General features: G+C 43.0%; 1 protein-coding gene across 1 annotated transcript; it reads left to right on the forward strand.

The window, feature by feature from the left end:
- Window positions 1–4107: 4107 nt before the first annotated feature.
- nkain1 (sodium/potassium transporting ATPase interacting 1) lies at window positions 4108–11795 on the forward strand. Its single transcript, XM_030741372.1, has 8 exons — window positions 4108–4461; window positions 4801–5196; window positions 6044–6181; window positions 6287–6367; window positions 7114–7311; window positions 7432–7492; window positions 9453–9534; window positions 11620–11795. Exons 2-8 carry the CDS (start codon window positions 5143–5145, stop codon window positions 11627–11629), a joined length of 624 nt encoding a protein of 207 aa, XP_030597232.1. The 5' UTR covers window positions 4108–4461; window positions 4801–5142; the 3' UTR covers window positions 11630–11795.
- Window positions 11796–15282: the final 3487 nt, after the last annotated feature.

Raw genomic sequence — 15282 nt, forward strand, 5'->3', positions numbered from 1 at the left:
AGTGAATGAAGCATCTTGGGAGAACTTTCTTTAGCAGCGATAAGCTCAATCAGATGTTTTCTGTATGTAACTTCAGTAGGTAGATTTTGACCATTCCTCCAACAAAACTGTTTCAGTTCCTCAATATTTCTAGGACTTGTCGACTGAGCAGCCCTTTGCCGATCATGCCACGGCTCTCAGCTGGATTTAGGACAGTCCAGGTTATTACAGTTGTGGTCAGATGTTTATATTCACTCATCATCGCCATGAATGTCCCGGTAATTTTGGGCTTTTAATGATTTCTTTGAACTGTTCCTTTTCCAGGGTGGAATGGTTGTACAGCATACATCTTTGATGACAAAAAAAAAAAAAAACAAGAACTGGGTGCAAAGGTTTGAATTTACTTTGGCTTTTCTGTAATCCATGGAGGGTCAAAAGTTAAATACACTGCTCAAAAAAACACTCAAATAACACATCCTAGATCTGAATGAATTACATCTTCTCATTGAATACTTTGTTCTGTACAAATTTGAATGTGCTGATAACAAAATCACAAAAATCATCAATGGAAATCAAATTTATTAACCAATGGAGGTCTGGATTTGGAGTCGCACACAAAATTAAAGTGGAAAAACACACTACAGGCTGATCCAACTTTGATGTAATGTCCTTAAAACAAGTCAAAATGAGGCTCAGTATTGTGTGTGGCCTCCACGTGCCTGTATGACCTCCCTACAACGCCTGGGCATGCTCCTGATGAGGTGGCAGATGGTCTCCTGAGGGATCTCCTCCCAGACCTGGACTAAAGCATCCGCCAACTCCTGGATAGTCTGTGGTGCAACATGATGTTGGTGGATGGAGCGAGACATGATGTCCCAGATGTGCTCAATTGGATTCAGGTCTGGGGAACGGGTGGGCCAGTCCATAGCTTCAATGCCTTCATCTTGCAGGAACTGCTGACACACTTCAGCCACATGAGGTCTAGCATTGTCCTGCATTAGGAGGAACCCAGGGCCAACCGCACCAGCATATGGTCTCACAAGGGCTCTGAGGATCTCATCTCGGTACCTAATGGCAGTCATGCTACCTCTGGCGAGCACATGGAGGGCTGTGCGGCCCTCCAAAGAAATGCCACCCCACACCATTACTGACCCATTGCCAAACTGGTCTTAAGGATGTTGCAGGCAGCAGATCACTCTCCACGGCGTCTCCAGACTCTGTCACGTCTGTCACGTGCTCAGTGTGAACCTGCTTTCATCTGTGAAGAGCACAGGGTGCCAGTGGCGAATTTGCCAATCCTGGTGTTCTCTGGCAAATGTCAAGTGTCCTGCACGGTGTTGGGCTGTGAGCACAACCCCCATCTGTGGACGTCGGGCCCTCATACCATCCTCATGGAGTCGGTTTCTAACTGTTTGTGCAGACACATGCACATTTGTGGCCTGCTGAAGGTCATTTTGCAGGGCTCTGGCAGTGCTCCTCCTGTTCCTCCTTGCACAAAGGCGGAGGTAGCGGTCCTGCTGCTGGGTTGTTGCCCTCCTACGGCCTCCTCCACATCTCCTGGTGTACTGGCCTGTCTCCTGGTAGTGCCTCCAGCCTCTGGACACTAAGCTGACAGACACAGCAAAACCACCTTACCACAGCTCGCATTGATGTGCCATCCTGGGTGAGCTGCACTACCTGAGCCACTTGTGTGGGTTATAGAGTCTGTCTCATGCTACCACGAGTGTGAAAGCACCACCAACATTCAAAAGTGACCAAAACATCAGCCAGAAAGCATTGCTGCTATGGCACTGGTACATTGCACAAAGTGGATGGAATAACAACTTCAACTTCACCTCAAATCAACAGCTAGATGGTTGAAACCTGGACACAATTGGATGCAGTTTAAATTAATTCTTTGTGAGTTTGCATGCCCTTATTTTACAGGGATAAAGCTCTCTACAAATCAGTCTTTTTCACTAGAAAACTCCACTCTGAGTAGGTTTTGGAGAAATCATTACAGAGGTATAGAGTTTCACTTAATTTTTTCCAGCCTGGGCCGATGACTTAATGTGTTCAATAAAGACATCCATCCATTTTCTTAACAGCTTATCCAATTCCAGGCCACCAGTTTGCCACAAGGCTTTATAAAGACACGAACAGTTAAAACTCTCATGTCCCGTTGTGTTTGTCTATGATTTTATGAGTCAGAGGAGAAATCTTTGTTCTTGCAGTGGTGCATTTGAACAGCTGCTTGTTACTCACCAAACAAAGTGCAAATAACTTTTATCTTACCTCTGAGCCCGGTAAATTTTTTGACAGTGGTTTTAAATAGTTGCTTTAACAATGGGGGGTTATAAATTAGATTCACAGTAAGATTAGAAAAGCCCATCATTATATTTAAATGTGTGGCTCTTTTCTTACTAGATAACATATTAATATTGAGCAAAGCAGAGTTTTCATTTGCACACTGTACCTAATTTAAGATGACCACAGACTGTAGAAGTTAAATGTGTGGTTAGGAGGTTACGGTGCAGTTTTATAATCGAGTCAAAGCTCTCTCAGGCATCTGCTGGGGATTCATTACGCCTAAACTGGCTGCTGGCTCCCTGTACAGCTTTGCCCTTTATGTTATCCTGTGCGGTTTCTTATTGGCTGCAGTTTACCTAATAAAAGTTTTACCATTCTTAAGAGAAAGTGCACTTTACATTTTTTATAAAGTCCTATTGTTTAACTGTGTGTGTGTGTGTGCCTTGCACCAAAGACCTGAAATGAACTCATTACTTAACAAACAGATGAGTAAGATCAGTACTAGTTGTACACACAATGCATTTTACTGAAAATACTTCTACATAATTCATGATTTCAATTAGGTATGACTCAGACTACTGTGAGAGTACTGTTAAAAATCTGAATAGAGTACTGATTAGGTAGCAGTAATTCTTTTTGCACATAATTCTTTTATTGAAACGTGCAAACATACATGGAAATGTTTATACCATTGTTATACCTCAACACAACCTGACAACCTAAGCTCACCAGATCTGAAGGCGATGCTTCTGTTTAACTAACGTCTTTGTTAGTGAATGTTAATGATAAAATACTGTAGTTAGTCATGGAAATTTACCTTTATACTTGTGCTTTTGTCCTCTTCTGTTCTTTTGTTCTCCACTTGTCCACCCCAGAGAGATAAATCTTTTGTAAGGATGTACACACTCTACTTGCAGATGGTTACAGTGTGCCTGAACTTTTCATTTTTGTTTTGTGTGATTACCACTGGTGCGTCACAAAATACAAAATACATGTATCATTCTGTCTTGTGTGACATTTCAGGTTCTCTGGGGGCCCCTTGCTGGTGTTGCCTGCCCTAAGCAGCTGCTTGGTCTGCTGGGGCTCTAGTTACAAAGGTGGCTTCCCGAATAAAACATGCCCAACATTAAAAAGAAGAAAAAAAAAAAAGAAGAAGAAAAGTCAGCTTGTTTAAAAGTGATCCCCATGAGCCAAAGGTCCAACTTCATACTGCTCTGAACACTCTGTTTCAGGCAGTTTTTTCTATTCTTGGGTCGGTATGACGTCAGAGACAGAGGATATCCTTACATGGTCATCTCTGCCCCCCCCCCCCCCCCCCCCCCACACACACACACACACACACACACACACACACAAAGAAAAAAATACCAAAAAAACAAAAACTTGTGCTTGAACGGGGCAGCCAGTCAGTGAAAGGGGCTTGTTTCAAACAGTGGATGAAGTGAGAGTCTGCACTAAGGCCCACCATAGGAGAAATGGGACTCAGGCAAAGCTACTGGAGCTCCAGTAGAGTCCAAAACTAAAAATAATGAGATGAAAATGAGCAGAATAGGACCAAAGTAGTCTGTGTTTTATTTGATCAAAACAAGAAAATTTTATGCTTTATTTGAAAGTATTTAACACACACACTGAGAAAGTACCAAGTTCCATTAAAACAGTTTGCTTTTCGTTGCAATAACCGTCTCACTCATCCGAGATAGCTGACCTTACTTATATGGAGCTCACTTTATTGGACTGTCGCGCTGCTCGTGGTAAGTAGCTGAGATTAAACAAGGCCGTTAATTGCGTTTATTTCCGCTCGGAATAACCACAAGCTGAGGAAAAGAGCTGCAGCGCCGGGGTCAGCGCTCTCTCTCTCTCTCTCTCCTCGGTCTGGATCATCTCCGGTGGCGGCGGTGGGAGGAGGCGATATTATTCCCACCCACCCTCAGTCTGAACCTCCTCACCCACCGCGGGCCCCCGTTTCCTTTGTGATCCTTTCAAACCTCCTCGCGGGGCTGCTGCTCCCTCCCTCCCCTGCTCGCGCGCACCAACTCACGCACGCCCGCACGCGGATCCGCAGGATTCAAGCAGCTCCTCCTCGAGGGGTAGCGGTGACTGAGAGCCCCCACCCCCCTCGCTCCTCCTGCGCTTGCCCCGACACCGATTGTTGACAAAAGACGCTGTGAGACGGAGGAAAGGAGCCCGGTACCGGTAAGAAAAGCCGCGCGCTAACTTGACTTCTTTCCCCCACGAGCAGCTCGAGGAGGAGAACCTCCAGACGACGGAGGTTGGGAGAGGAGAAGATGGTTGGGGTGGCGGGGTGGGGGGACGATACTCTTCTTCCGCTCCTAGAAAACCGTGAGTCACAACGGACCGCTTTGTGTCCGTAGCGGAGTGTATGTGGCGAAACGTTAGCTGTAGTATCATTGCGGGGTCGGTCTCCTCCTCCTCTCCACCCCCGTGTGATCCGGTATCATATGATGCTCATTTCTGTCTGTAGCCTGGAGCAGATTATGACAGCTTTCCGTCTCTCTTTGTGTCTTTGTGTAGCCCCTCTTCGGAAGGTGTGGCCGTGGTGATTCTGTGGTGGTCGGACCGCAGCAGGCCGGCGTGAACTGGACCCCCTCCTCCTCCTCTTCCTCATCACCTCGCTCCTTCCTTAAAACCACCCCCGGCTGTTATTTACCGACAAAAGCAGAGGCCAAGATGGGTCACCCACTGTAAGTGGAAGAGCCAGACCAGTGCTCCTGGAGGAGGCGGCGGCGGCCTTGGGCACGTCTATTGAGCCGGGAATGTTGTGAGCTGAGACGACCAGGCAGTCTGGATCTGACCGGGGACCCATCCTTTCCCCGGAGCCTCCGCGGCTCTAAGCCGCGTCCTGAGCCCTCCAAAATGGGGAAGTGCGACGGGAGGTGCACGCTGCTGGTGATATGTTCACTGCAGCTGGTAAGTGTGTGTTTTTTTGTGCGTGTGTGCGGTAAAAGCTGCCTCTACTCACTCACCATGAAGATATAATTAGAGCAGCGTGCTACAGTCCCGCACATTGTAATCAGACATGTTTGTCCGGCCTTTCCATACAGTCACACACTAAAAAAGCTCTGAGCTGCAGCTGCTGAGCTGCCACACTACAGGCACATTACAGGCAAGGGTGTGTGTGTGTGTGTGTGTGTGTGAGTGACAGTCAAAGGGTACAGGGCAGGGGGTTCTTTAGTGTCAGGGTGGTCTGTGTTTGTAAAGAGGGGTTTGATAGCCTCATTTGGGGAAAAATGTAAAGCACAAGAAGGTCCCGTTTACCATCTGGTCTCTATTCTGGAGTTAAATTTAGATGTCTAATTTCTCAGAAAAAGCATGAGACTACCACTCTAAAAGGTGATAACTGTGTTATAACAGTGAATATAATGTCTTCCTGCACTGAGTGTGATGCAGGCGTAAACAGCAGCAGTGTGAGGAGTAGTTATTGAGGCTATTGTTTGCCTGGCTGATGAGTTGGTGTGCGGCACAGGGATTTGGCCCATAGATTCTCATTAGTTTGGCGGAGCTTTTTGGGGGTGCTCCTCTTTTTACAGTCACTGGACTGGCTGGTGCTCCAGGCAGTTACCATGGAAACAACTGCGGCAGACCTGTGTATGTGTCTCCCTGTCACTGTCTGTGTGTGTGCGCCATGTGTAGCCTTCAGTACTTGTGTGTGTGTGTGTGTTGTGTTTGTCTGTGCTTTGTATTTGCATGTGTGCTTGTTTCTTTCCTAATATGCATATGTGTGTGTTTGTGTGTGTATGACCCACCCCTCCCCCAGGTGGCAGCCCTTCAGAGGCAGGTGTTTGATTTTCTGGGCTACCAGTGGGCTCCAATTCTGGCCAACTTCCTGCACATTATGGCCGTCATCCTGGGCATGTTTGGCACTGTGCAGTTTCGCTTCAGATACCTCATCTTTGTGAGTAGTGCATATCCATCACCTTCCATGGGAGTCCCAGTTCCTGCACAAACTGTGCCCATTGATTACTGTCCCAAAACACTGATCCCTGTGTCCATTTGGCAGTATGCAGTATGGCTGGTCATCTGGGTAGGATGGAACTCCTTCATTATTTGTTTCTACCTGGAGGTTGGAAACCTGTCTCAGGTAAGTTGTGGTTTGTGTGCGACCCCTGTTCTAACTTTTATGGTGTCTTTTTAGTTTTTCTTCAAACTCAGCCTGCATATCCATCTTAATTCTTCATTTGGCTGTTAGATTTAAACACATATTAGATTATGATTTTAGAGACTTCATGCTTTTTGTGTGGCGTCATCTGCCAAATATTAGGTGTTCTCTGGGTTTATGTCACTATTTTCAGACATCTTTTTTTTTTAGACGAAACAATTAAGGTGGACCTACTGCCCTCATTTTCACATCCATATTTTCCTTCTTGAACCCTACTAAAGCAGCTCTGCATGACCTGAAGTTCAAAATAATCCTTATCCAGCTCGTATTGGGCCTCAGTGCAGCACCCCAGTTCATCCACTGTCTGAAACAAGCTGTTTTAGCTACTTTGTTTTTAAGACAGCTTTCTTCTGATTGGCTGCCCTTTATAAACAGAAGGCTTGAACACAGCTGGATTGGGCTTCTATGCTTAGAGCCAGAACTATGTGCCTGAAAAGGGCAAAAACAAACAGTCTGAAAGTCTGAGTTAGAGCAGTCTAAACCTGATCTACCTGCTTGTACATACACTGACCTCACTAGTAACTTTGGTTATATTTAATATAACAGTGTAGAGATGACAGAACATGAGGAAAAGTATCACGGGTCCACTGTAATTAAAAAAAACGTGGCTTAATAATAAGTAACTCTACATTATTACAAATGTACGTCTTGTATTCTTGTGTGTTTAGGACAGAGACTTTCTCATGACATTCAACACATCCCTCCATCGTTCGTGGTGGATGGAGCACGGTCCTGGTTGCCTAGTAACACCAGTATTAGACTCCCGCATGGCCCCCGATGACCACCATGTCATCACAGTGTCCGGGTGTCTGCTCGACTACCAGTACATCGAGGTGTTGAGCTCGGCCATTCAGATCCTCTTGGCTGTATGTATCAAACACACACACATGCTCGTACCGCTCTTGTACATTAATTTTTTGCTTTTGCTGACCCTGAGTCAGCTAACAGAATGACACATTTATTTCTGATCGTCTCCTCTCTGACAGCTCTTTGGCTTTGTATATGCCTGCTACGTAAGTAAAGTCTTCCAGGATGACGAGGACAGCTGTGAGTATTTTTTTCTTCTCACTAAAAGCTCTTCCAGCACCTTGTTCAGTTGATTAGGTGTGCTTGTCATACTATCGAGAGGGCTTTTATGGTAGAGATCCATGACTCTGGGTGTGAGTGCCGTCATCTCATTGCTTTCTCCTGTGTGAGTCATGCTTAGCGATCTCACTCCAGAGGATTCCCTCTGGGTGATCTGAGCCTTCCATCTGTGGGGAGTATTAGGATGCATTCCCACCATGAGAGTGTCCGTCTGTCAGCTGGCTAGTGCTTGCCTCTCGGCGTGAGTGCGCCATCTGCGTGTCTGAGTGATTGTTCTCGTGATGCGCCTCTTGTAAAGGTTTTACTCTCACTCAGTGGAAGAAATGAAGTCCCCTATTAATGTTATAAGTTTGAGTTCCTGTAAGAGGAAGGGGGTGCTGTGTCTGAAGATGGATGTAGCCACTTTTGCTTCACATCCATCGCCATGTTTTTTTTGTTGTTGTTTTTTTTGTTTGTTTTTAATCAAGAGGTGACCATATTTAACTAAAGGGCAGAGTGATAAGTTATAAGGTATATTAGCTTAGATATTAGCTTGGTTGGTCATCAAGGTGCATCACAAAGACATACCAAGAAACTTAATACAGCAGAACTGTGTAAAAACACAGGCTTCTTTGACACGCTGTTAGTACAATTAACTGCATAGCAAGCTATGTTTTTGGTGAGATAATTCCATTAAAAATGCTTCAAAGGCTGTAATACCAGAAAGGTGGTTGACACGTACAGTTCAGTGTCTCAAGGCAGATTTCAAAAAAGTGGGAAATTAGTTATAGAGACTAAATCAGTTTTTATAACAACCTGTGAACATTTATTTATTTCACTACAAAAACTGGACATTTTAACATGTGAGGGTTAATTGGCTTTTGAAGCCAGCTGCAAGTGGCCACCTGATGAAATGCAGGCTTTTGCATTTTTCTTTTTTTTTTTTTTTTTCCCCTTTTTTTAAAAAAAGAGTTCTGAGCGAACCACCCCAGGAAAACCTGAGGGAAAATTGTGTATTCACCGACTGGGTGCAAATGGTTGCTTGCAGTACTACACTGAAAACCTCCTTGCGATTGCTTTGGCTGCTAGCAGAGTCCTGCAGTGGCCTGTAGTTGGCCTGAAGGACTCTGACTTTTCTACAAACACTCACCATTTACTCTCCGAGCTGTAGTGAAACTTGAAATAGTGTGATGCATCATCCTTGAAAATTACAGGTGTCTACGGCAATCTGCTAGCAACTACAGCAACCACAAAGATTTTGGTCACCTAGTAACAGCCAGCAACCAGTCAGGGAATACACATTTTTCCCTAGCAACCAGAGGTTACCAGGGGGACACAAATTGGTCTCTAAGCATGTGTGACTAAGGCCTCAGTTTATTAATCTGTCTTACACCTGCTTTACATTTCATTGCAATACATGTATATAGGGCTTTAAATAATAAATAAATAATTATATGGCTTTTTAATTAGTTTATTTTTAATCATGTTTGTGCTTTATCGTAAAAGAGAAAGCACTGCAACAGTCCTACTTTAAAATTATGGAAATTCTCAGTCCTACTTCTGAAGAAAACAGATCCAGAACTTGTTTTTTTTTTAAAATCTCCACTGATGTAGCTAATCAATCTTACTTCACTCAACTCCACATGACTCTGTTTCTGTAATCAATTGAGAAAGATTAGAAGAATGTATCAGTGACACAAAGGCAGTAGGAAAGTTGATGTATTGGTATTGTATCTCTGCAGATTCTGATGTCACTGTAGGTTTGCAGTGTATAAAAGCCTGCTGAGCGCATTAGATGATACAATCTGAGAGATTGTTGTGAGAGTGTGCCATATAAAAATAGAACCATCTTGAAATACAACACCTGGTTTAAAAAAAAAAACACACACAGTTTAAGGGAAAGTGAAATGATGTCATCCCTCTTCTTTCTCCCCTTATGAAGTTGATTTCATTGGTGGGTTCGATTCATACGGCTACCAGCCTCCTCAGAAGTCCTCTCATCTGCAACTGCAGCCTCTTTACACGTGAGTTACAAATGTAACCTCCAAATTTCTCCTACTTTACTATCTCTGTTTTTCTGGGATACTGCAATATTGTAGCACTGCAACTGTACAACAGTGGTGTTCAAATGTAGCACAGTCGAGCTGAGTGAGGATCTCTTTTAGTATTGTTTTTCTGTTTTTGTTTTTGAAAGGTGAAGAGTTCAAATGCATTTTTTTTACAAATACATATATCCAAACCAATGAATAAACTGATCATTTACACACAATTTTTTTAGTTAAAAATGATGTGTTTTTGTTTTTAATAACCCCTCGGCTATTAAACACATTTACCAGTTACAGATGCTGATGATTACAGTAGACTATGAAGGTTAATATATAGTTTTAATAAGCTGCTGCCACATATTGGACATTCTTCTGCTAGGAAAAGTCAGGGCGCAGATGCAGATTGAAAGATGAGCATCAAAGTGTCAGCCAGACAGTGCTAAACACGTATTAGACCACCAATGTAAGGTTTATGCCCCAGCTATTTGTGTTTTCTTGTTTTTCTGGCAGGTGGTCTAATAAATTTGTTAAGCACTATCATTATCCCAGATCATCTAGATTAAATATCTATATTCCAATATAGAAGAGATTAGTTATCATATGATCACTTCAGAGGATGAGCCACAGGGATGTTCTCCCATCTGCACACCGACTGACTTTTTCCAGCAGAACATCCACCACGTAGCCATGAAAAAGAGTTTTTATCTGAAATAACACAGGAATCCACAGGAAGCCCAGATGTCCAGTTTTTCACTAGCACTTGAACACAGCATGCAATCGATATGTGCAAAACTGACAATGTGAAAAATGTCTCAAAACATGGTGCACGGGTTATGTGATCTGTGCATATCAGGCGAGGCGCGGCACAGATTTAAAGTTCTGTAAGTGAACGAAAAGAATGTCACATTTGTGGTGTAGTGGTTTACACGGTCGCCTAACGAAGGAAAGATTCCTGGTTTGATCCCGGGAGGACATGATCCCTTTGGGGTTGTGTCAGGAAGGGCTACTTTCGGCCGCTCTCCACAGTGGGTAGCTCTGCATGTTTGATTTGGCAGAGTTTTACGCCAGATGCCCTTCCTGATGCAACCCCAAAAGGGATTTGTGTCTCCGGCTGCAGTCGAACAAGTGACCTTTTGCTTGCCAAGCAAATGTGTTAATCTGGTGCAAAATAAATAAATAAAATCTGCCAGCCTCATCCTTTATTTCCAAAAAAAAAAAAAAAATTTGAACTTGCAGAAGCAACATTTGAATTGTTTTATTTTGGTTGACCACCCTGATGCCTAGGCTGGAGGGCGACTTCAGCAATGTGGAGGGTGAAATGATTGTTTTTGCGCTCATGTCTTGACACCGGGGGACAGAGATATATGTGGATATATACATGTGGGAGTATGTGTCTCCATTTGTGTATGACTGCATGGATATCAGCTTGTGTTGTTGCTGTACTGTCACCAATGTATGTATCTTATTCAGAAGTAAATAAAAAGGAAAATTAAAAAAAATAAATAAAATCTGCTCTACTCACTGTGTAGACCCCTTTTGAATAAGGGAGCAGATAAAATTAGTAGCTTTTTAAAAGTAAAAATGATCAGATTTATGTAGTTGAACTTAAAACACTGTGCATAAATTATACTGTTTATTCAGCTTTTGACATGCGCATTTGTGAAATAGTTTTACATGTGTTCAGACTGATTTGTATTCGTGAGGGATCATTGTATACATTTGTAAATCTTAGTCTACATTTTTGAATTTTATCATATACATAATGTAAACCTTTTGAGGATAATTTGACCCCATATGTTTGTTTCAAGCAGCAGAAATGTTTGACTCTTCATTACCTGCAGTAAAATTTTATAGCATCTTTGTATCCTCTTTCAAACCTAACACCCCACATATTATAACATAGCTTTTCTGTTTCCACGTATAAGCGTCAGACCTGCTTTTTGAGAACCACATGGGAAATTACAGAACTTCAAGACAGGAAGGAAAGAGTGGAGTGTCTTTTTTTTATGCGGTTATGTCAAAGTGCAGCACATTCTAACTTTAACATCCTCTCTGCACCTCCAGGGCTGGTTAACCGTTGGTAGCACCCCCTTCAGGCCAAACCCTGATGGTGTCACTGTGGATGGAAAGCTGCGGTCGCCCTGATTACACTCACTCTGTCACAGTTTACCTGAGGAATGGACTTAACCCCACACAGAGGGAGAGATGTGTGTGTGTGTGTGTGTGTGTGTGTGTGTGTGTGTGTGTGTGTGTGTGTGTGTGTGTGTGTGTGTGTGTGTGTGTGTGTGTGTGTGTGTGTGTGCATCTGAGAAAGTGAAATACAGCCCTGAAAAGAATGTACAGAGCTCAGGGAAGAACCAGCATGCCAGGTGGTGTGACACGAGGAAGGAGACGCAGGAGGCAGGGGAGGGGAGAAGAGATTCAGAGAACAAGAGCTGGCCACACTGAGGGCACAGTTCACTAAACTGCCAGCTCTCAACACTCCCACTGCTGTGTGTGTGTGTGTGTGTGTGTGTGTGTGTGTGTGTGTGTTTCTGTGTGTGGGTCTGATTGTGTAATTGCACAGGACTAGCTGGTGCTTTGCAGTTGCACCCTGGACTCTTACCACTCGGTGCCCCTGTGACTTTTTTTTTTTTTTTTTTTCTGGAGGGTGGGGTAGGGCTCGTCTGTGTGGGGATGCGGGTGGGGTCATGTAATAAAAAAGAGGCACGGCTCATACCTGTTGTTGTTTTAGAACGTGGTGATGTGTAGAGCAGTCTTACGATTCCTGCTCCCAAAGCCATCCCTCCTTCCTCCCGTGCTGTTAAAAACCACCGCTGCTTTGACCTTCCAGCCGAGGCCACGGTGAGGTCCTAAAACACAGCTGGTGGAGCAGAAAAGGGTGAATTCCTTAAAAGATAAGGCAGGCGATATTTTATATTTTTATTACTGTAAATGCAAAGCAAAACACAAAAAGACCAAAAACATCTTTCAGTAGTTTCCCAGCTCCACTCTCAGCACAGAGCCCACTTGTTTACTTTCCTACAACAGCTGGACACTAGTTTTTTTTTTTCAGCAATAAGTGGAAAATATTTTTATGCATATGTTGGTCCAGTTAGCATTTACAGTGGCAAAGAAGAGCGTATTTAAAATAAACTACAGTGCCCAGCTTTATCATGACAAAGGAGCAGACAATATCAAAAGGCTCATTTCTTTATTGTTTTTGGTCTTTTTATGAGTCATTCAAAACCATGGAATATCACCAGCCTTATCTTTTTATAGCCTCAGTTTGCTTCTGAATTCAAATTAAATGTCCAGAGCCAAGTTGTTTTGTTTTCAGGAAAATCTATTCAACATATTGAAACATGTGACACTGCTGATCAGCAGATGGCTTTGGGATCAGGCATTAGTGTGTCTATGGGGTGGTAACGGGGCGGGGGGGGGATACTGTGCATGTAAATAACCAGCCAATGATTGTTATTGTTGGTTCCATTTAGAAAAAAGAAAAAAAAAAAGGGTGGGTGGGACTCGGCGGGAGGAGAGGGTTACACGTCAGACTTTTTCTTCGTACCCGTTTCTCTTGTTCTCTCGTTTTGCTTATACCCTCACGCTGCCTTCTTTTAAGCCCATCTGCAGCTAATATTCCCCGTCATCATCTCACGAGCTACGTCCACTCCTGCAGCTCATTCGCCGCTTCCCCGCCAGAGCCTGGCGACAGAGGAGGAAAATGTACCATACACAGTGATGTGCTCCGAGTAGTTTTTTGTAGATGTAACTGGAGACAGGAAAAGGGAAGCAGGGAGACAGGTATGAGGCACAAAACCTTATTGGGTGTAAGGGGAAGTTTGAAATAATAAAACTACACTTTCTACATGAAATATGACTTCTGCTCTTGTGTTCACAACCTCATTTGTGGCACCCACAAGGTTTATTAAATTGAGTGCTTTCCATCCCTTGATTACATTATAATATTGGGATTATAGGGTACTGAATTGTTGCAGGATTAGTTAGGAGTGTTATCCAAATGATGCACCCAGCTAGGCTGATGTTCTGCAATGAGGATATGACTGTCAGAACAATGTCTCAAAAAGAGAGCATGACATTACAAAAGCACAGGTACTCATAAGTTGACTCGTTATATGCCTGCACTGCTGACGAGGGATCCATTTATTTCCATTAATGAAGTTCATGTGTGAATTTCAAAACAAAGTCACATTTTACAAAAAAATCAGCCACTGTGGAAGAAGGTGGGGTGTTTATTTTAATTACCAGTTTAAAAAATTACTGTGCATTATTAAAATGATTGGAAATGAGTTTGTAGCAATATTTACCTGTTTGTTTTACACCTGTACTGCTAAACAGTTGAATTTCAAAATAAAGTCACAGTAATGTCATGGAAAGATCAACCACAGTAGAAATATGTGTCTCGTAGGCATTTGTGGTTTGTTTAATTTATCTGTCACTAGGCTGTTTAATTTTTTTTTTTTAAACTCCCATTAATGTGTATTAATCACATTGAATTTACCAGAATTACTTTTTTCCTGCTTGTTTCATGCCTGCACTGCTAAACAGGGCGCTCACTGTGACCCATTTACAGTTGTACTTTAGTTGGTACACCTGTTCAAATGATTGGTTATGCAAATATCACTACCGATCTACTGGACAACTATCTCTAGGGTTTACACTAGATGGTTTGAAAAGAGAAAATATCCAATGAGCAGCAGTTCTCTGGGTGAAAAGGTCTTGTAGCGGTCAGAGGAACTGCTGCACAAACTCAAATAACCACTCATTACTACCACGGTAAGTAGAAGAGCATCTCTGAACATGCAACACCTTGAACCTCGATGCAGATGGGCTACAGCAGTAGAAGACCACACCAGGTACCATTCCTGTCAGCTAAGAACAGGAAACTGAGGCTAAAATTCACAAACTGGACAACAGAGCACTGGAAAAATGTTGCTTTCCCTGAGGAGTCTCGAGTTTTGCCACAACAATCAGATGGTAGGATCAGAATTTGGTGTAAACAACATGAAGACATGAATCCATCCTGCCTTATAACAATGCTCCAGGCTGTTTATAGTGTAACGGTGTGGGGGATATTTTCTTGGTACACTTGGGGCCCCTTAGAACCAACTGAGCATCATTTAAATGCCACAGCCTAAATTTGTATTATTGCTGACCTTTATGACCACAGTGTACCCAACTTGTGATGGCTGCTTTCAGTAGGATAACAAACCAGTCACAAAGCTCAAATCATCTCAAACTGTACTCAGTCACCAGATCTCAATCCAATAGAGCACCTTTGGGATGTGGTAGAACAGGAAATTCACATCATAGTTGTGCAGCCGACAAATCTGCAGCAACTGTGTGATACTCTTATGTCAACATGGAGCAAAATCTCTGAGGAATGTTTCCAGCAACTTGTTGAATCTGTGCCATGAAGAATTAAGGTGGCTTTGAAGGCAAATACATAATAAAATGTCCGGTTAGTGTATTAAATTAATCAAGCTGAATTTCAAAATAAAGTCACAGTAATTTCATAGAAAGATTCACAGCTGTGAAAAAAAATGTGTCTGTTTGTTATTATAGCGCGATTTTACATGGGAATTAGTTGTTAGCACATTTTCCGCGCAGTAAAGTAAAAAAGAGGGATGATACAGAACAACAAATGGCATTAAAAACGTGACCATTTTCTCTGAGTGCAACTGATATGATGGAGACTTCATTATTTCAAATACTGTAAATGAC

Source organism: Archocentrus centrarchus, chromosome 11, assembly GCF_007364275.1.
Source record: "Archocentrus centrarchus isolate MPI-CPG fArcCen1 chromosome 11, fArcCen1, whole genome shotgun sequence".
In the NCBI taxonomy this organism is placed as follows: domain Eukaryota; kingdom Metazoa; phylum Chordata; class Actinopteri; order Cichliformes; family Cichlidae; genus Archocentrus; species Archocentrus centrarchus.